This window comes from Camelus ferus, chromosome 1, assembly GCF_009834535.1.
Source record: "Camelus ferus isolate YT-003-E chromosome 1, BCGSAC_Cfer_1.0, whole genome shotgun sequence".
NCBI classification, from domain to species: domain Eukaryota; kingdom Metazoa; phylum Chordata; class Mammalia; order Artiodactyla; family Camelidae; genus Camelus; species Camelus ferus.
Window position 1 is genome coordinate 26,439,830 of NC_045696.1, and position 21,733 is coordinate 26,461,562.

The 21,733-nt window shown below is 36.5% G+C and overlaps 1 protein-coding gene across 6 annotated transcripts in view; it reads left to right on the plus strand.

Moving 5' to 3' along the window:
- Positions 1 to 21,733, plus strand: part of ROBO2 (roundabout guidance receptor 2) — a 1,149,410-nt gene that overhangs the window by 1,122,391 nt on the left and 5,286 nt on the right. For 2 of the 6 annotated variants that reach the window (XM_032489698.1, XM_032489713.1), the window contains exons 24-28: positions 1,487 to 1,692; positions 10,313 to 10,495; positions 12,710 to 12,883; positions 19,076 to 19,348; positions 21,167 to 21,367. In XM_032489698.1, coding sequence (XP_032345589.1) covers positions 1,487 to 1,692; positions 10,313 to 10,495; positions 12,710 to 12,883; positions 19,076 to 19,348; positions 21,167 to 21,367 — 1,037 coding nt within the window. The remainder of the gene's footprint in view (positions 1 to 1,486; positions 1,693 to 10,312; positions 10,496 to 12,709; positions 12,884 to 19,075; positions 19,349 to 21,166; positions 21,368 to 21,733) is intronic. The other 4 variants (XM_032489706.1, XM_032489727.1, XM_032489717.1 and 1 more) reach the window with 4 other exon arrangements.

Genomic DNA, 21,733 nt, shown 5'->3' on the forward strand with positions numbered 1-21,733 from the left:
CAAATTATTAGAGTAAAATGAATCATGTATATAAATATTACCTTGTGTTCTCTTGCTCATGACTTGGCCTACTCCATCCCTGATTCACAAACAGAATTTGAGGCTATGTGTTATACAAGATTTTGCCATCAACACTCAAGATTTTCTGTAATGGTAGTTAGGAAACTTCCTGACTTTTCAATGAATGAGCTGTGATGAATGCCAGATAATAACTTAGAACCTCAAATTCCTAATGTGTTAATTTAAAGATGTGGGCCTGATGGTAGCTTCCAGAACTAATATGTTAGGCTCTGAACACTGAAAGATCTAGAATCTTGTTAACATTGGAGTTGGTCACAAGTTCAAGAATACAGTTGGGAGAAGAGTATTAAGCACATTCTGAAAGAGGAAATATTTTCCCCAAAATGCAAATATTAAAGAAAAATAAATCTTGTATCTTTATTCAAAAACGAATCATAAAAGTATGTAGTACTTGTTTAAATCTCCCTTAGCAGAGGTCTTCTAAGTACTTTGCATCAAGGTGGAAAAAAAAAGACAATGTGTCAAAATATGTGCTATATTCACTCTTTAATGACAATAACAAATAGCAGACTTGCTTTCCTTCAGCATTTGATGGTTTAGAGAAAACTTCTAAGTAGGCACATAATGAGCCCACTGGAATCCAGTGTCCAGCTCCACATTTTGCTAGCCCCGTGATTTGAAACAAGTCTCTTATATTTGATCTTCACTATAGTAAGTTCTGAAAGAAAGATGATTACTCAAGGTCTATGTACTTCACAAGGTTGGGATTATCCATTCATTGCAGCTGATTGATTTGGCACATCTAATGTTCACAACGCAGAGTGCTGAGATGAATCTTTTCTGCCTTTGAGGTGTTTGAGACTTTGCTGGGTCAGTGATGCAAAGTAGTCACGTCTACCCCAAACAGGGCTAAAATTTCCAAACACCTGGCCTGATTCCTGGGGGATCATGCAGGTAGAAAGCCTCGTAGGACAGAGAACATGCTCCTGATTGGAGGGAGAGGATATTGGTATTAGGTTTTCATGGGACATCTTTGCTTCATAAAGGCCAGCAGGTCACAGGGGTTACACAGCTAAGCTGAACTTTGACAAAAAGCTGGGACCAGAATTATATTCTTTTTGGACAAAAAAAAATCATCTTTAAATAGGTATTTGTGATGAATACTTCTAATCTCCTTTGGGTGATTTATTTGTACAAAAATGCTGGGTCTGAATTTTCCCCTCTGTGCATCATCCCACAAGTGCCCATAAAAGATGGAATAGTCTATATTGTCATGGCTGTTTTGGATACACAGCCCGCTGGCTCTGCAGAAATAGAAGAAAGCATGATAAGCTCCAAAATTAGTTAATGGAGAGCAAGAAGACAAAATGAGTTACCACAGCACGCTGGCATGCTGTTTAATTCTAACTATAATTTGGTGGCATGCTAACCAGTTATTTTTCTCTCCTTCCCATTTGAATTCTAGGCACGTCCAAAGCAATAATCAGCCTCCACAGCCCCCGGTTCCACCACTAGGTTACATGTCCGGAGCCTTGATTTCTGATTTGGAAACAGATGTTCCAGATGATGATGCTGATGACGAAGAAGAAGTTTTAGAACTCCCCAGGCCCCTGAGAGCCCTGGAGCAGACGCCCGGGTCCAGCATGGACAATCTAGACAGCTCTGTGACAGGTAACAGAACTGATTCTATAGGAGTAACTGACCCATTTGTAGCATTAAATTGCATCGAAAATCAAATACTTTCTTCAGTAAGATTTAGCCCACTCCATCTATTTCTGTAACATTTTTTAATATGTTAATATTAAACACAAAATTGAAAAAGGATTTGGGAATACTTTTGCTTTGCTGCAGAAATGATAAGAAAATTCATGAATTTTAAAAAGCTTGAAAGACATGAAAGAAAACTCAATTATATCTAGGGCTTTCATGAAAAGTTCACTCTACTGGGGAACCAAGTCTACTACATAAAAAACCTTGACTTGACGAAACGATATATTTTGTATATCAGGAGCAACATACACAGTGAATGCAATCTTAAAACGTTGCTTGATATTTCACTCTGTAAAATCATTCACTGATGAAAATAAGCAAGTCTTCAGAATAAGCCTCTCCACGGTTGCACGAGATACTCTCTTCAGAGTGGAGGAAACGTGTAGCCAGCTAACCATGCATTTATGCAGCTGATCTTGTTGGATCCAATAATTGCTCCTCTCCCAAGAAATACAGTTATTTTTTGCTGTTTGTTCCTTTAACTTCCTCTGGCCCCCTTCACTAAGTGAAAGGCTGCAAAAGGTCTTCTCCTAGGATGATCACAGCATTGCAGCCTATTTCCAAGGATTTAAATTTATCAAATTTTATTGCAAAAACTTAAATCCTAATGTATACACAATGAGTATGGAGAGAAGGAAAAATTCTCTCTTCCTACTCAAGTAGGTGTCTATTCTTTTACACACAAAGTTGCCTCTTACACGACTGTAGAGACATAACTGCGACCAGTGTGTTGCCCGGGTATGTCGCCCGTCTTCTCAGCAAAGCACCCATTTCTATATTTACCTTCGTGATACCCTTCATTCTAGGAAGGATTTTACCACAACCCCATTTAATTCATTTTTACTCCAACAGCTTCTTAATTGGCATGGATTTTGCACTGCGTGTTAGATTTCAAAAACACTGATGGAAACTGCTTTATGACAGGGATGGAGAAACACGGTACCTATATTCTCCCTCTGCGTGACTTCCGAATCACACGGTGTAATGCAGGAGCCTACACTTTCCCGTTTTTCTTCTTACCTGGGGGCTGTCTGCTTGCCGAGCTAATTAAGATTTAAGAACTGCAGATCTACTGCTGTGATTTGAAATCCAACTCCAACTGAAGGTGTCAGAGCAAAAGTTTAAACCCTTGAATGCAGAGAGCTAACTTAATAGGGCACTGTTATGTTAAGCCCCGTTGCCAGAATTTCTCGCATAATCTCCTTCAGGCTAAAATTCTGCATATTTTTACATGTCTCACTAATGATACTGAACTCGTTTCCATTAGCAATACAGTAAAGAATTGCAATGATAAAAGCCAGCCACAGCCTATGTAGTTCTCTTATTAAATATTATAATGTCAAGGATGATAAATATATCTGTAAATCAGGAGAATGTCATTGTGAACTTTCACATGCTCATCTGTTCATAATATGTTTCACCATCTAATGTGACTGTGGTTAGAAACACTCTGAATTTCTCCTTGTAGCTAGTATAATGTTCATTCCAAATGATGCTTTTATTGCCGAGAAAACACTCTGTTTTCCTACTTGAATTCACTGCTTAATTACTGCCATATATAAAAGCCTCAAGGTGCTTAGGTATGTATTCCACAATAAGTTTATCCTGTGACTAACACCTCTCCTTAGGAAAAGAAGCTGCACTCTACACAAAAGTAGCCAAGTAGGAAACTCTTTTCTTTCTTTTTGTCTTTTTGGCTTTTCAGTAACTTTGTGGGGAAGATAAGATCAATGATTTAATTTGCTCTCTGGGGTGTAAATGTAATATAAGTAAATATAAGTTAAAAATAAAAGAAAATACTTTTTTTTTCCAAAAAAGATGTGTGTGTAGCGAGTGTAAGTGTGTACAGAAGTGTGTGTCTGGATGTATAGACAGGGTTTGTGATCATATGTAAGTGGCTTGTGATCATATGTAAATGTGTGAGTGCATGTAGGAGTGTGTACATGAATATAAATTGGGTCCTGGGTGTATTAGAACGTGTGTGCTCACGCGTTCATGTACATGGGGGTGGCCCTGAGATGAATGTACGTACAGACCCAATGTTACAGAAATCAACATGCTAATGAATATTGCTCTAACATGTTTATGTTTTCTTCAGACATTCAAGGCTAGTTTAATGGTGCTAAATGAGGTGGGCAATAAAACAAAGAATATTTCCATTGGCTTTTTATGTTTTTAAGATGGTAAGTGCCCACAGAGAGGATTCTGATTTTATCTTAATTTACTTTGTGTTCTAAAGTCATGGGTGGTGTGAGTACATTAGTCATTACGTTCATCTGAATTCTCTGATATTTCCATTTTCATGAAACTAATGACCTTTTTTTATTAAATAGAACTAACAGTTGTGTCCCATTCCCTGAAACTCTTAACGCCAACCAGGATAAAATCCAGTGATAACAGAGATGGGCTAATAAGCCTCATATAAAATTATTCAGAATTCTACTTCTGAAATATGTTCTATTCCAACAACTGCCACATTAAGGACTATCAGCCGTTAACAAAGTACAGAGCCCATTTTGTAAAGAAATAGATGTATTATTTTCAAATATTTTCATAACAACTAAGTAATTTATGAGGACTTTAAAATTTTTGAAATAATGGTTCATGAATGGAAAAGGCCAAGAAGAGAGGAAAGTATCAGGAATTCTGTAGCCCATAATCTCAGTGTCTGAGGCTGGTTGGGTTGGTATAACAAAATACCATAGACTAGGTGGCTTATACAATAAATATTTATTTCTCATAGCTCTGGAAGCTGAGAAGTCCAAGGTCAAGGTGCGGGCAAGTTGGGTGCCAGTTGAGAGCCCTCTTCCTGATTCTTCTAAACAGTGGCTTGTTTTCTTTCTGTGTGGCTTAGTGAGCTAATAATGTTTCTTACATTTTTAAACAGTTGTAAGAAAACAAGGAACAAAAAGAAAAATATATGACAGAGACAGCAGAGTGGAAAATGCTTAGTATCTGGCACTTCATAGAAAAAGTTTGCTGATCCCTGTTGTATGTTAACTTATTTAATTGTCACAGCCCTATTTTTATTCTCATTTTATAGATAAGGAAATTGAGTCACAGAGGGGCTTAAAGCCTTTTTTAAGGTCACCCACCTGATAAATGGCATAAGAATGTTCAAAATCAGTCAGTCTTACTCTGAAGATAAATTATCATGATCCTTGCTCTGGAAATGCTCAACTTTCTTCTCATTTCTGGATTTAGCATATTCAGGAGGAAAATGATTTCCTAGTCTGTCTCTCTCCTCTCCCTTTCTGTGTGCATGTATACATGTATGAATAAATATGTATTTATACAAATACAACATATTATATTATCTCTAGAAACATCAGTTTTCACCCCCATACACTTAATCAAGACTAAAAACAGTAATTTTTAGATGTCACATTTATTAATTGTTTTTCTCACATTTAGTTCTATATTCAGTTATAGTGACTCACACTAACAAAATTCAACTCTATTAGCACTTTTTGAAGGGAATCGCATTTTTATAATTTTTATTTAATTTATACTTACAATTTAAACCTATTTGGTTGTAATAAAGTACAGAAGTGTTTTGATTACATCACATCACATTCTTTTTTTGTCTGGAAAGCAAACACAGAATTGTTTCAGTCTTCCAGAATGTGCTTGTAGTTATTTCTTCCTAAATGCCAAACCCACCATTTTTGGGTAATGGAATGGGGGATGCCTTTGATAATTCCTTCTCTGACTTCCATGGTGGGAGTCAAGGGTGTGTGTTTCCTGGATTTAATGACTCCACCACCACAGGGAAAAAGAAACAGAAAGCAATAGGAGAGAGGGCAGGAGGAAAATATCCTGAGCATGGAGCCAGGATTCTAACTGCCTCAGTGATCACAAAAAATGAGGCTGAGAGTGAGTGCTGGGAAGTGAAATGAGTAAAAGTTTCCTTGATTTTTGGGCCCCACGTAAATACTATGGTTGAAAGGGAATCGGGGCTCTATATTTTCTGTATTTTATGTCTTTGGAGGTTTTTGCTGAAAGTCCCAAAGCAGATCATTTTGAAAATAATAGAACCTGGCAGCGTAACCACCTTACTAGACCACACAGCTTTTAGAGAATTGGCCACTTAAAAACATGACCTGACGCCTTGCTTTTGTTACAAAAACTTAAGAGAAATATTTTCATAATAGGGAAATTTCAGAGATAATGCTAAAAGTCATTAAATAATTTTCTTAGCGCTTTGGTGTATTTAAAAAGACATTAAATACAAACTTCAAATTTAACAGATAAAAGGGGAATATCATATATTCAATTTTTACTTGAGTAGAACAAGTTAGCAGATGTCAGAGGTCCCAAGGAAGAGATTTTTTTAATTTCTTACTTTACTTTCCATGTACATTACACAGTCCTTTCTCTCTGAGGAATGTAGGTGAATTGATGCATATTCAATATATCTGAGGGAAAGAAGGACTTCTAAAAATTAGGCATGTTTTTCTACATCTAGGCAGAGGTCAATATTTGGATTGATTTGTCCAAAGACACTTAGAGCTAAAGATTTTATTTAACAGATAGTTAGACAGATTGCACTTAATAGGAAGAGTTCCTGGATTAAATATTGGCTGAAAAAATGGGGGACAGCCAGTTTTTGTATCTCATAAAAATGGTAATGCAACAATTAGCAAGGTCATATTACAAAGCATACACTTTACTCTAGCTTAATGGATCTAAGGATAAGCGTCTATCAGCAAGGAAGGAGTTAGCATAAAACGACATGTAAATGAATTGATGACTGATCATAAATTAATTTTAGTGCTGAAGATGTAATGGAGACACAGCAAGATGCCACTTTATCATGGTATTTTACTGCTCAGTAACATTTGAGCAACAACTTAATGTCCTATCTGCAGTTCTTCTTTAACAGCTTGAATAAATTTGAGACTTTTTTGGCCTTTCAGCAATTTTTAAACCTGAGAACTTTGGAAAGATGGAAAATGTAAACACAAATAAATCTGGCTATGTGACACAAATTCATTTTTCATTAAATGTTTAAATATGTGTTAATTATGTTTGGCTATAACATGTCAAATTGGTATGGATTGCTTGTAATTTGTGAAGAATCTCTGCCTGAGCTGTTTTACCTAAGTGTTCATTTCAATTTTCATGTTTATATTTACATTTGTTAAAGAAAACTGGTTATCACAAAAATAGCCTACTTTCTAACTGATGAATCAATGTCTTTCTTTTCTTAGCATCATTGTCTTCCTGTTTTGTAATAGTTTACAGAAATCTTCAGATCATTCTTGGTATTTAAATCTAAAGAAAGAATGGTAGCCACAGAGAGGGATCAGTAATTGTTAAATAAATTTTCACAATTTTATAACATGGAGGAAATTTAAAATATGTTAAATACTTTTTTATTCATGCATAGTGCCAATTCTCTTTAGAAATATCTCCTGCAAATGTACCCATTCTTTATATCATATATATGCTATATCTCAGATAGAGTCGATGGGCAGTCAAAGATAAAGACAGATATCTTGACAAAGAGGGAAAGAAAACATTTTTCCTTCTGTTTATTGTTTTTTGTGTGTGTGCCCTCCATTTTGAAGGCAAACTCAACTATGTTACGCTGAGGGCTCTTGCCCCTCTTTAGTTGAAGCTGATGAGGTTTCCTGTTGCCCATCATGAGCAAATTTCTATGGCACACATCTCTTCAACTCTGAAATCATGTATTTAGTGATTTTTTTTTTTTTTGCGCTTTGCGCTTACTGAGAGTAGTGAAAAGAAAGTATCTTTCTATACTGACCAACACCAACTGGAAGCCATGTCATCCATGTCCCTCTCTTCCCAGGGAAGAGAATAAAGCATGAGAGAAAACTTCATGAATAACTGAGATTTCTGAGACCATGGTAAGGAGCATTAGTGATTGAGATAAAAACAGAGCAAAGACACAGAGACAGGGAAATAGTTGATTTGTTTAAGGATTGGCAAACATGCATGTGGAAATCTTCACAGGAAGGACTAATTACATCACTGCTTTCCCTCTTGTCTGAGTAATCAACAAGAGTTGACTGACCTTATATTCCTCATTTAATACATTTTCTAGAAGTTCTTATGAGTACATTTTTTTCTGTAACTAAAATAAGGCCATTGCTAGGAAATTACACATGGAATAGAATCACATACAGAATTTATACTGAATAATGAATATAGTGAAGACATCTAATTCATTATGCCCAATGTTTACTGAATTTTTACTGTGTGATGTCCCTGTATGTGAGATACAAAAATGAATAATAATATAGTTTCTAATCTCCAGAGTTCCACTCTCTAGAAGAGGAAACATGTATAAGCCACAAACTGTCGTTTGTAGAGACCTGATATGCTACTGTATGCATACTGTTTAAAAAACACAGGAGGTAGGGAGATTGATTCTCCTAAGGCAGGGTTGAAGATGAGGCAGAATCGGAGTGATAAAACAGATGATATTGATTTGGACTATGAAGTTAGGTGGTGGTTAATAGAGTTAGTAACAATCCAGAAGTGAGTCAAAGGAATGAGAACTAACGCCATAGAGGTGAGGCAATGGAACTGTGCAGGCTGTCAGAGGGAATGGGACTGCAAAGGTAGGCTGGGCTGGATATGCAATGATCTCAGATACCTCATTTGGTGTTTAAATGTGGAATCAGCAAACTAGGTAAGGCTTGAATGGAATAACAGAACAAGAGATAAGTGGTTCAAAAAAGTAATTCGGATGGCAATGAGGAAGATGGAAGGGACTAGAAGGAAATGAATTAGGAAGGGCTTAGGAATGTAACTGGAGATGCAGAAAAGGAGATGGTTGTTTGGAGAATGAGTTTCAGAGAGTCAGCACAGATTTTTTGCAGATGTTCAGCAGACATTTAGAAACACAGAAAACAGGACATAAGAGGGACCGGGACTGAACTTTCCCATGTTTTAAAAGTATCCTCAGCTCTAGGGTTTCGCATTCTTCTGTGATCACTGACTGAATCACTTTGATTTTTTCTTATCTACTGTAGCATTATATTGCAATGCCGATTGCATCATTTCTCCTTTCATTTTGGGCTGTTGGTCCTTGACTTGTGATGATTAACTCAGAAATGGTTCTCTCAGAGGAGGCTCAGTTGCTGGTGTTATCTTGGCTTCCTTGCAGTGGCCTGTGTCAAGGGAATTTGTTTGGAAAGTAAAAAGTGTATCTCTGTGCTTTTGGCACATGGAATCAAAACTCTATCTTTCTCTGCTACACTTAACACCCTTTTAACTTCTCTGATCCTTCCAACCCCTCCGGGTTCTGTTTTCTCTTGTCTCAAAAGTGCATGAACCCGTGTTATTGTATCCTGGCCCTTCACTAAAAGTACAAATTCTCTATGATGACAACACTTCTAACTGTACTGTAGTCTCTGAAATACTGGAGAAAAGGGGAAAGAAACCTATGGCACTTGACTTTAATCTCTTTTATGTGACTATATGTTGGTTTATTTCAAGATATTAAATTAGCTTCTTATAAATACTTTGCGCCTCTCTTTTTAAAAAGTTAGGATAAGCAACATTTGGTATTTGATTATGTCATACATTAATGGTACATCAACCTAAATAAATATTGTAATATTAATTGTATTAGATAATAGATTAAGGTCTCAGCCTTTTTTGGTCTAAGGAAGAAGTGTAAAATTGTAAATGACTTGCTAAAAATTAAGAATAAGCATTATTTCTCAGTATCTTTATATTTTGCAGCTCTTTACATAAAACTGATTCTTTTCCTCTATGGCCTTCTTGCATTTTGCAGAAAGATCCATATTAATATCAGTGTTATTCTTTATAATGGTTAATATTCTAAAATAAAGATTAATATTAAAAAGGTAACTGGAGTTCTTAAAGTAATTAGAAAGTGAAGAATTCCTACTGAGCTTTGAAAAAACTAGAACTTTCCAAAGAAAAACTTTTTTGTTATATTCTAAGTATTTGCTCTAATATTATTTATACATTTTTGATAATTCATATTTGTTATTTCCCAAGTAACTAACTTTTATGTAAAATCTTGAAATATTTCTAGCCCTTCTATAGTATGAAAGTGTAGATTTCCTGCAAATTATCACTAGAGTTGGCATTAAATTCAAAATATAGTCACCCTATTGGTTCAACTGAGTCCTTGATAAACTGACTTTAAATACACCACCATTTCTTTCAGTAAAAATGTTTTTCTCTGAACTGCAGGCTTTAAAATCTACATAGCAATTCTCTTTTGGAAAATAATGGTGTCATAATTTAAACAATGTAAGAATGGAACCATACAGAACATGTTTTGTTCACGTGTTGCAAACAGATTCGGGTTTTAAATGAGCTTCATTCTTCTGCACTAGAAATGTCCCAAACATGGATGATGCTTGCATATGGCTAAAGAAGTCATGATGAAGGCAGACTTACCTCAAGGAAGAGTGCGGAGTGGAGGCAGCCGACTTGTTCATTAGTATAGTGTGTACAAGCAGATGAGCTATCCACTATATACAACTCACTAGACAACTACATTTGTTTTTAGGTTCAATGGTAAATGGATGGGGCTCTGCATCTGACGAGGATCGTAACTTTTCTAGTCATAGATCTAGTGTAGGTAGCTCCTCAGATGGCTCCATCTTTGCCAGCGGCAGTTTTGCACAAGCACTGGTGGCAGCAGCAGATAAAGCTGGTTTTAGGCTGGAGGGAACCAGCCTTACAAGAACAGGTTGGTAGACTTTGAGTCGACACTCTTTGCATGAGAGAATCTTGGCCTTTGGACACTGAGCTATTTATCTCCTGTTCTTTTTCCTCAGCGAGTCTGACTGCAGGGCTTTCTTTAATATGCATGAACATAGTTTGGATGCTCAGTTACCAGAACTCTCTTCTGATGCTCCCTTTGCAGAGCCAGAAACAGGCTCCTACTCACCACCCTCTAGTCTTTATTCCTCTTTCCCTTCACGGCTCTGCTGATTAATTGGAATATGCTTCCTTCTTACGTTACAGCTAAGCTGCAACTAAGATGGCCATTAAATTTTCAATAACTCATGCTTTGCAAAATTCTCACACAATCAATAAGTTACCCAGTGATTAAAATTATTCAGCTTTTATCTCCATTACTTTCCTTTGCCCCATTTCTTTCTGCAAATGCATTTTCTGGGAAGGCTTTCTCAGCATGGAGTGAATGGGTCTGAGGCTGTCAGTCTAACTGTTCAAATGGCTGATGGTCTTATTAGTTGTTTGGCTGTTAAGATTTTAATCCAATAATTTATTGTCTGTTTTAAAGGATGCTAATTAAAAATACACCCACTGCATTTGCAAGTTGAGTAACATGATGACTACTCATGCATTGCTCTGTAGCACAATCTAATTTTGGTTTATGAGAATAATAAATAATAATATAAAAGACCAATTATGCAATTTTCCAGTTTCTGATCGTTATCTCAAAAGTAAATTTGGGATTCACTCTATTAATAGATCAATAATTTTGTGATTATTTGTTTGACTGAAACTAAATAACTGGCATGATACATGCTGTAACACAACTAGGTATACTTCTTAAATGCACATATCAGAAAGTTCTGATGGATATCGGAATTAAACTGACTACCTTATGAAACAAACTAGTGAAATGCTCAATGCATTTTTGAAATCTTAATAGTATTCAAATAGTAAAGTAAAGAAAAATCATTGTGACCCCTCACTAAACTCTCAGGTTATAAAAGTGAGTCATGGAAATTTTCTTTGAATTATACCATCATTATACCATTATACTACTTCTTTTGAGTATGCATTAGGTATCTTCAAATAAAATAAAATGACTTTCCAAGCATTGCAGAGGTTTATTTTTCATATAGCATCTGAACTAAAATATGTTGTAATGTAACGGTTATTTGAATTTTCTTGCTTTATAAGGCATAAGTCAGAAACTTTATGTTGCCTGAGTGCCTTTTTGTGGTCTAGCTATAAGCAGAGCAGCGAGAAAGTGCAAGGAAACTAATAAATTAGAAAGCAGAGTACAGTTCTTGCATGTATGCTAATAGCTAATAAAGCATTAAGCTGTATTATGTCACATTGACTTAAAATGTAACTGCATACAATAATTTGTGGTGAAATGAAAACATACACAAGAGGATAAATACATGCACATAAACCAACCCTCTCACACCATAATAAACCTGTTATTAACATCATAAGATGTTGAAAATGTATTAGCTAACCTTTTCCTAGAATAAATTTACCTGCATATGTACACTTAACTACAAGAAAGGGACATGGCATATTTCCTTTTTCAATGAGAGATTGGAGTTTGCTCAGATACAATACTATTCATCCGAAAACACCTATTGCACTTGGGATAGACAAGGTGATTTTAACCTGCTACCTATCCTATACTGTACACTAATGTTTCTGCGTTTTCTGGTGAAGTCAATTTAAAATACGTGTCTGAGCAGACCTTTCATGTAAAATTTCAAATGAAATTCCTAGAGGACATTTTTCTGTGCTCAAAGAGAGTTTGTAAGATTCCAAGGGTGAAACGTGTTTAAACAAATAAGACAGTATATAATTCACTTCAGAAATAGCTTCTTTAATTTTAAGAAGTAAAAGCTGCATGAATTTGCATATATCTATGAAAGTAGCACTAAGACTGTCAAAATTAAATAAAAATATTATCAAGGAATACTGAGCTTTTGGTTGGTGGACTTGTTTTACATTCATTTGTTTGAATTTTTTCAGTGGAGGGTGTGTTGGTTATAAAAATTGGACAAAATAAATGCAGCAGGGCATATTTTTTCTATGGAGATGCACTGGTATTTGGTATCTTCAAATGGCATCTCTAGGCAGGTTTAGAGGTTAGTCTTAGCAAGAGCAGAAATACAAGACAGAATCAATGTCTTATAATAACAGTCTCTGTACCCCATTCCCTTTGTTTCCCTTTTAGGCAAAGCCTTTACCTCCTCTCAGAGGCCTCGGCCAACCAGCCCATTTTCCACTGACAGTAACACCAGTGCAGCCCTGAGTCAGAGTCAGAGGCCTCGGCCCACTAAAAAACACAAGGGAGGCCGAGTGGACCCACAACCAGCATTGCCTCATCGAAGGGAAGGACTGCCAGATGGTAGGTTGGTTTCCTTCTCTCTTGTCTCCTCACGGGAGAGACGAGCTCTGTGCGATCACTGATGTAGATGGAGGAGCTCTGGTAGAGTAGGTATTGCCTCGTCACGTAACCGGACTGCACACCTGGCAATGTGGTCTTATTTAAGTAAAACGCCCTCCCCTTTTTTTTTAAACAGTCTGGAGTTACTTCTACATTACCCAGCCCCAAAAAATAAATATATGCCATACTGTTTTGCAATGTTGATTTTTCCGCCATTCTGGCATTTTCCATGAGTGCTTTTTAATGAGCATTCCCTTTTAAGATTAAGGAAGAAGACATAAGTAGCCTGTGCACTTGCCATGTTGTTGGATCACTTTTGAAATTAAATGAAAATATCTTAGATGGCATTTCACACGTGGAAAAGACTGTGAAGTGATTTCCAATTTAGTAATTATTTAGTGTCGTGAATTCCAGGGCTAAAAATATGCTACAGATCATTTGGTTGATGGGTCAGTAAACTTTTTCTGAAAAATCCAGATAGTAAATATTTTTGGCTTCAGTGAACCATGCAGTCTCTGTCAAGACTAAGCAACGCTACCATTTTTTTTCCTATAGTGCAGCAATAGAAAAAAGTAAATGAACGGGTGTGACTTATTTCCAGTAAAACTTTATGGAAAAAAATGCAGTGGCCTAATTTGGCCCATGGGCCACAGCCTGCTGATTTGTGTCCATCCTTTTATTTAAGTGTACCCTCCAATCTTTGACTGTTTGCTTAATCACTGCTAGTTTCAGGAAACACAATATTATCGGAAGATGTCCTTGTTCAATAATGAGTAGTGCATCAGCTCTGTGTTAAACTTAATCCTCACGTGTAAATACTCAAATAAAAGTATTTATCCTGAAGTTCTATCTTAAGAAATAGGTATGATAATGGATTTAAAGAGCCCACTTTCATGTGGGACCCAAACGTAAACTTCTTACCCCTTCTCTGCACCACCTCCTACAAGCCAAAAGCTTTTTTCCTGAGATAGTACTACTAAACACCAAAGGGTTGAATCTAGCCAAACTGTACACTGAGACTATCTGAGGGGCTCTTAAAATACACCCTGGAGGTTCTGATTTAATTGTTCTTGGGTGAAAACCAGTCATGGGTATTTTTAAAGCTCCACGGGTGAGTTGAACGTGCAGTCAACTTTGAGAAGCTACGACCTCTCCTCAGCACTCATCTCAGTCCCTGAGACTTACCATTGTAGGATGGAATGAGGCTTAGTGGGAAAAGAAGTGTATGTTCTTTACTGGTTTGGGAGTAGGTCTTTATCTGGAAGACTGGTCATTTTATAATACTAAGAAGACTGTTAAAGTCAAAAATAACTTGGTCCAAGAGCCTTCAGGTTCACTTTATCTTTTCTGCTTACTTTGTTTTCATTGAGAAGGGTTTCTATGGAGTAGGAGGGTAAGGGTACAATCAAGATTTTGATTCTCTTTAAGTGGATGTCCTGTGGTGAGCAAAAATGCTTACCACTGCCTTTCTGCCTCAGATGATCTGAACATTAGTTGGGCACTTAAGGCTGTCTATAGTGTTGATCTCGTTCCCTGTAAATAAAAAAGACTACTCTCGCTGATATGCTAGTTACAAATCTCAGCATTAGTACTTTTGTGTAATTTTCCTACTATGACTGTCAAGGAAAGAGGGGGGAAAAATCCAGGTACCATATGTTTTTTTGTGGCTTTTCTGAAATGTTTGAAGATGATATCCAGAATACGTGAAAGCTATAAAATATAAATCAACAAGATAGAGAGTCCTTTTCTTTCTTCCTAAAACTTCCCTTGAAAAATTTTTCAGAATGTCTGGTTAAAGCAGGCTACCTCCTAGTTGAAAGCATGACCAATATTATTACTTATCTTTCTAAAATGCAAACAGGTTCCTAGCATTTCAGATTTACCAGCATTCCAAAAAAGGTTAGGGATTATATGTTATTAAAGGATTATGCGTTATTATATGTTATTATGTAGATACATTTTGGAAGTAGTGATCTTGCAGAGGAAATTTTGGCTCACAAGTCTTCCCAAGTGTTTAACCCAAAGATATTTTAGTTATGATACAAGGATATTTATTTTGGATGCATTCTATGGATTATCCTGAAGAATATTGCTATTTCACAGCAAATGTATGTGTCATAGCATTGATATGGTATGAATCTATGCATCAGTAATAAATTTATAGTATTTATATGTAAAATCAAACTGTTCTTTTAGGGAAGGTTGCTGTCTAGTCGCACTTAATGAATAGACATTTCACACTAAAAGTTTTGCATTATAGATTTTACAGTTGTATTTCATGAGTGTATTAATCAGGGTAATTATTGTTAGCTGCTATACCAAACAGCTTCTATCCCTCAGTGGCTTAGCACAGTCAGAGTCTGTTCCTCAAGGACACAAAGATTTATAAAGGTCAGGGGGCTGTCCTCTAAGTGGTAGTATAAAAATGTATGCTTCTTAAATATTGGACACCATTATTTTCAACATGGAACCTTTTTTAGTTTCTGAGTGAGAGAAAGAGAGAACATAGGTGATTATTTGGAAGCTCTGTGGCCTGGCCTATAAGTGGCACCTGTCACTTCTGTTTCATTGGCAAGAACTCAGTCACATGGCTTCAGACTAACTACTGGAATGGGAAAGTAATCTTTCCTGGTGTCCAAAAAGAGGAACTGGTAATGGTGGGAAATGTCGGTTTCTGTCTCAAAGATCACGCAAACACCCACACACATATTAAGAAGTGTTCTTCTCCCTTGAATAAAGCTTCATCTAAGCAGGCCTTGTTCAGTCCAAACTGTCTATTTTTTTTTGTGTAAAGCCTGAGGGTATGCTTGAAAGCCAATACATCGACCAGTACTGAACAAAGGAGGCAGCTAAAGTAGTTCTCTATCTGTCAACCTTTTTTCCCTGGGTCATCTCCTTCCAGCCTGTTCTCCCCTCATTCCTACTGTCTGATCTGAGAAGTAGTGCTTGCCCAGATCTGCCACAATCCACCTTTGACTTTGAGCAAATTTCTTTATTTATGAATCTATTCATTCAAATATTTATTAAGCACATACCAAATTATAGGCCATGAGAACCATACAGACAAAACTGGAGCTTAAACTCCAGAAAGAGAAGTTTATAAGTGAAAAATAAAAATAAGTATGATGAAGATAAGTGGGAAAAAATAGAGGGAAAAAATCATAGAGAGGAAGTTGAGAGGTACAAATGTGAGAGGAGATATTTTTAAAGTAGAGTGTTCAGGAAAGGCTTACCAAGATGACATTTGAGAAAAAACTGGAAAGTTACAAGGGAAAGAACAATGCTGCTATCTGAGGAAAAGTCATTCCAGGAAATGAGAACAGTGAGTGGAGTCCTGAAATGTTTCATTGAAAGGAAGAGGAGTGTGACTGAAGCAGAGGGAACAACAAAAACAATATGAAGTCAGGTGAGGCGGTGAGGGCCAGTGTTCTGTAGGACCTTTAAGCTTCTGCAAGGACATGGCTCTTTACTGTGAATGGGAAACCACTGAAGGTGTGTGCCTGCCTGTGTGTGTGTGTGCACATGTTTAGGGCAGAGGAACAATAGGATTTTCCTTATGTTTTTTATAAAAAAGAAGTCATTCTAGCTGTCATGCTGAGATAGACTGTGCTTCTCTGTGGAATTATGGAAACCACACAGGAAATTGTAGGAGTAATATCAGGCATAGGCACTAGAGAATCAGTGGAAGCAATGAGAACGGTTGAATTCTGGGCATAGTTTGAAGGCAGAGCCCACATGATTTGTTAGTGACATTAATAAAGGCTCTAAAGCAAGGAAGCCAAAGATTACTCCCAAGTTCTGGCCAACTTGTAGTAACTGAGATGAGGAACACCAGAGAGGAAGCATATTTGGTTGAGGAAGGTCTAGAGCTCGGTTCTGATGTGTGAACTTTCAATTGCTTTCTAGACATCAAAGCTGAACTCTCCAGTATGAATTTAGTTAGCTGAGTCTGGAGTTCACGGAAGCAGAGATCCAGGCTGGAGATACTTGATTTCTTTGTGCCTTCTTTTTCCTATCTAAAAAAAGGGCATAAAAATGGCATATATATCATTGGACTGTTGTGTGCCTGACAAAAGCAAATCCTCAGTAGGCCAGTAAGAGACTCTTTAGCGAATTGATTTAGTTGAAATGAATCAACAGAGAAATGAATAATAAATTTAATTTAAGTAAACATATTTGATTACATACTTTTATTTTTTTCCACAGCCATTCTTAATCTCATCTTTTTTTCCAATTTGTTTATTTCAATGTGCGTGCAATGTTCTTTCTTCTTAGAATATACAAACTCCAAGGATATTACTTAATTATGTAGCCATGTAATTTCAGGTTAAATTAAATAGTCATCAGAATTTTAGCTAGCATAAGCAGATGCCATTTGGGCCATTTTAAAAATTAAGCTGCTCTGATGGAGAATAAAAATCAATGACAAGATATGTTGTTTTGGAAGCAAATATAATCATTTTTCCCTCCTGGCAGTCTTAAGTCCAATAACTCAAATGAAATAATTAATTTGCATTTATAATAATACATACTGAAGGAAGTCACTATTGAATATAAAGGAAACACCAAACTCATTGGTGGATTATTCAAGCAACAGATCTCTCAATATTGGATTAGCTTTTCATTTTGGGAGAAGTGTTTCAGTTGCAACTTTATTCTCCCAGATAGAGATCTTGTTCCCTTCAGTGATTAGTAATTCATAATCTAACAAGAGGACATACATGAGAACTGGGAATGCTGGGAAATGCTGAGCAGATGCTCAGGAGGTTTTCATTGTCAGTTCAGTGGAGGACCATGTCAATTTGCTCATAAAAGAGAGTACGAAGCTTCTTAAGAAAGTCTTTAAAAGGAGCTACTTAGCATTCCTTACAGAAACTATCTTTTGTACACAGGAATTTGTGCTTTTCCCTTTTAAATTTCACAAACAATATTATGAGAAACAAATGTGCCATTGCTAAGCTGGTATGGGAAATAATTACCTATGTTGTATATAGTATCCTATCTTAGTGATAAAAATAAGTATATTATACATGATATTTGATCTTTGTGAGCAAATAATGTAATTGCTGATACTTTAAGGATCAAGAGCATGCCAAAAAAAAAAAAAATGAGAAGAAAATAATCCAAAAGAATGTTAGAATGTTTAGAAAATTTCAAAATCAACAAAGTAATTTCAGGACTAGTATAATAGTATAAATTGTACAACAGAACTAGTATAATACTTAAGGAAATATGAAAGAAGGGACTGTGATTTCACAATTGAAGACATTCAAAATGTAAAAGGGTCATGTTCTGAAGAGCTAATAGAAGGAAAATGAGAAATTGGCTGAGTATTGGAACTTTTAATTTTTTCATACCTGATACATAATGTAAAGAGCTTTTATGAAAAATTATCTATCCCACTGCATCTCGAATGTTCATGATGCATTGTCTACTCCAGCACCAGGAAGCATATTCTATCTAAACTCTGAACGTTGGTTATTGCTTATTAAAATTAATACCCTGGAAGATTATAATATATTAGTTGTAACTCATTAGCTAACTCATGAAACGAACAGCCAGAATTGGTTGTCAGGCAGAATGTTAATTGCATTTAATAAATGTTAGCTCAACCCTTTGACTATTGCTAAATGTGCCACATACTTGGGCAAGGGCAGTCGCATGCTGCGGCATATGATATGGCATACGATTCTTAATTTCCCGAGGGCAACATTTCCTATGGAGATTGGCAGGGCAGCTTTCATCCTCTCAGGGCCTTTTATTAACACAGCGGCTAGAATTTTGAGTCATTTTGTGTCATGGTATTTCTACTTTGGCAAGGTGGCAGTGGACAATGGATTAAAGATGGAGAAACCATGAACTTCCCTTCACACCTGGAACATTAGCTTCAATGTGCAATTGAAAACACTTTCCATGCATAAGAGTTGGATAAAACCAGTAGATTTTATTTCAAAGACACTGTGATCAAAAGATAGCAAAGAGATCAGTGATGTGCATTGTGGATATAAATAACTGACCTTCCCCACCTCCCGCCCAAATTTATTTTGCATGGGTGATACCTTTAGGAGGGCAAGAGTTTTTCTTCATCTTGAATTAAAACCTGTATTTTTCATTACATCTTAGTCCATTCTAAACATTATTCAAAATTTTTAGATCTTCCACCACCACCAGATCCCCCTCCAGGTCAGGGTTTAAGGCAGCAAATAGGCCCGAGCCAGCATGCTGGTAACGTGGAAAACTCAACAGAGAGAAAAGGAAGCTCTCTGGAGAGACAACAAGCATCCAACTTAGAAGACACAAAGAGCTCACTGGATTGTCCAGCTAAAACGTCCCTAGAGTGGCAGCGACAAACCCAGGAATGGATAAACTGCACAGAACGCCAGGAAGACACACGGAAAGCCCTCCACAAACAAGGTGTTGGACCAGGTGTGTTCTGCACAGTCCCAAGAATGTGTGGACTTTTACCATTTTTTTTTCTACCAGGTATTTTAGAAGTGCCGCTTGCTTAAGGGCGCCTGAAATGCATCTGCCTGGAATGACTCATTGAGGTCAGAATTCCGCCTCAGAGCTCCCGGCACATCCCTTAAGGCAGAATCCAGTGGGGGCTGTCCCTCGAGCTAACCTCTGCATGGGGTCTTTGAGCCCAGGAGACCTCCAGGCTTCATCTGTGGTGCTCAGGAGGCCATTTGATTTTTCTTTTTTGCCTTTTAATGTTTATACTGAGTACTTTTAAGACCATTAAATTGCATCTTTAGTATCAGTTGAATCTCTGCCTTCAACCAATTTAGTCATTGTTGACTGAAGTAACTAGTCATTTTGAGAGAACTCACTTCAGTCAAATGGCTAAATTAACGGGAATAAAGTTGCAAGTAAGTACGCAATCACAGAATGCTCACGTTAAAAAAGGTTAAACTGGGCCTGCACTTGCTCCAACTGGTTAAATTTAGTTGATTGTTAACACTTCAATGGGAAATGTTTTTGTTTATAAATCAAGCTTTCTGGAAACGTCACAAAATCAATTTCATGGCTTGTGGTTGGATTTTTTTGTAGGGGGGATGTTGAGCTGGTTATAGGAATGTATTTTCTGGAACATCTCTTCTTATGTTAGGATTCACTGCATATTAAAACATACACACACATATACACACACACACACACACACACACACACAGACATACACACATAAAAAAAGAAAATTGGAAGAGTTTTCTTACCCATTATTTATTCACTTGGGCTCAGTCTTTTCAGATATGTCCTCTACTCATGCATTCTCAATAATTATATTTCATCACAACTTGTTTATTAAGGTTTTAGAAAATATTACTAGGAAAGGGCTGAAAGATGATAATATTAGTATCCAGATATAGTGAAACATTTAGGAAGCTTACATCATTAAGGCTGCAAGAGAAAAATCATGAGATTTTTGTCCTTAAAGACTATCTAAGAAGAGAAATACTAAATTCAGTTAGCATTTTTTCAGTCATCTAATCACAGTAATAATAACCTGTACCTAGAAAAAAAAAAAAAAAGCAGAATAGTGTGGAGAGGGAGAGAAGGGAAAAAAGAAAGAAGGAAAGAAAAAGCAAGCAAAAACAAAAAGAAAGAAAGAAAAAAATTAATTCCAAGTATTAAGTAATGCACATCGTGAATTGTTTGTAGAGAGATGGTTCATAAAAAGAATATTGACACTATAAAAATGAGTGAGTTTTTCTTTTAAGGAAATACACAGCCTTTCAAATAATATATTTCTATTCCAAGAAACAATAGAAATTTAAGAAGCTTATATTATTAACTAATATATAGTTCTTTACACTGATTGAGAAAATGTTGCCATAATTTAAACAAAAAACCATTTTCTTTCCATCTTAATGGAAAAATTAAATTGCAGCCTCATTGAACTCCAGAAATTATTCTCAAAAGTGCTTTTGTTAAACAACAGGGTTGATTCATTGTATGCAGATCTCTTTTATAATGAATTTAAATCTTGCATAGGATATATAGTATCATATACTCGTCCCAAGATCTCTTTTAATTTAATCATGCTTCAGTTCCTCTCGTAGGAAATGTTGCTTGCACATGGAAATTCCTTTAATATCCAGGCCTTATTAAGCATCTTATTTTTAATTTTACTAAAGAGTGAGATAATAAAATTGCCCGCCTTGAGCTTAATATTTAGATTTAGAGTTAAGTTTGTTTTGCTTCCCTGTTGCTGTTCAACTCAGCCCTTTGTGTTTCTTTTCTCAGAGGAGACCTTGGTGCCCTACAGCAAGCCCAGTTTCCCATCTCCAGGGGGTCACAGCTCATCAGGAACGGCTTCTTCTAAGGGATCCACTGGCCCCAGGAAAGCCGAGCCCTTGAGGGGAAGCCACCAGCGCAATGCCAGCGACCTTCTTGACATAGGATATATGGGTTCAAATAGTCAAGGACAGTTTACAGGTGAATTATGTAAGTGCTTTAGGATGTTTAACAGGCTAATGTCATTCAGAAAGAATACTGGGTTAATAACGTAAGGGAGGAAAAAGTTTTCCTCCACCCTCTTACTATTTCTGACTGGGTCTGAAAACCAAACTGACAAAGACAGATTAGCAGGGAAAAAGCATACAAAGTGTGCTGAATTTTAACATATACATGGAAGCCTTCGCAAGAGAATGAAGACTCAAGGAAGTGACTGGGGCAGGAAGTTTTTCTATCCTTTTAGACAAAGAAGCAGTAAATGTGTAAAGATTTTATAAGACAAAGGGGTTTGAGCTATGGGTAGTAAATGGTGAAGTAACTAAGAAGATAAGGGTTAGTTTAAGGAGGTTTGTGTGT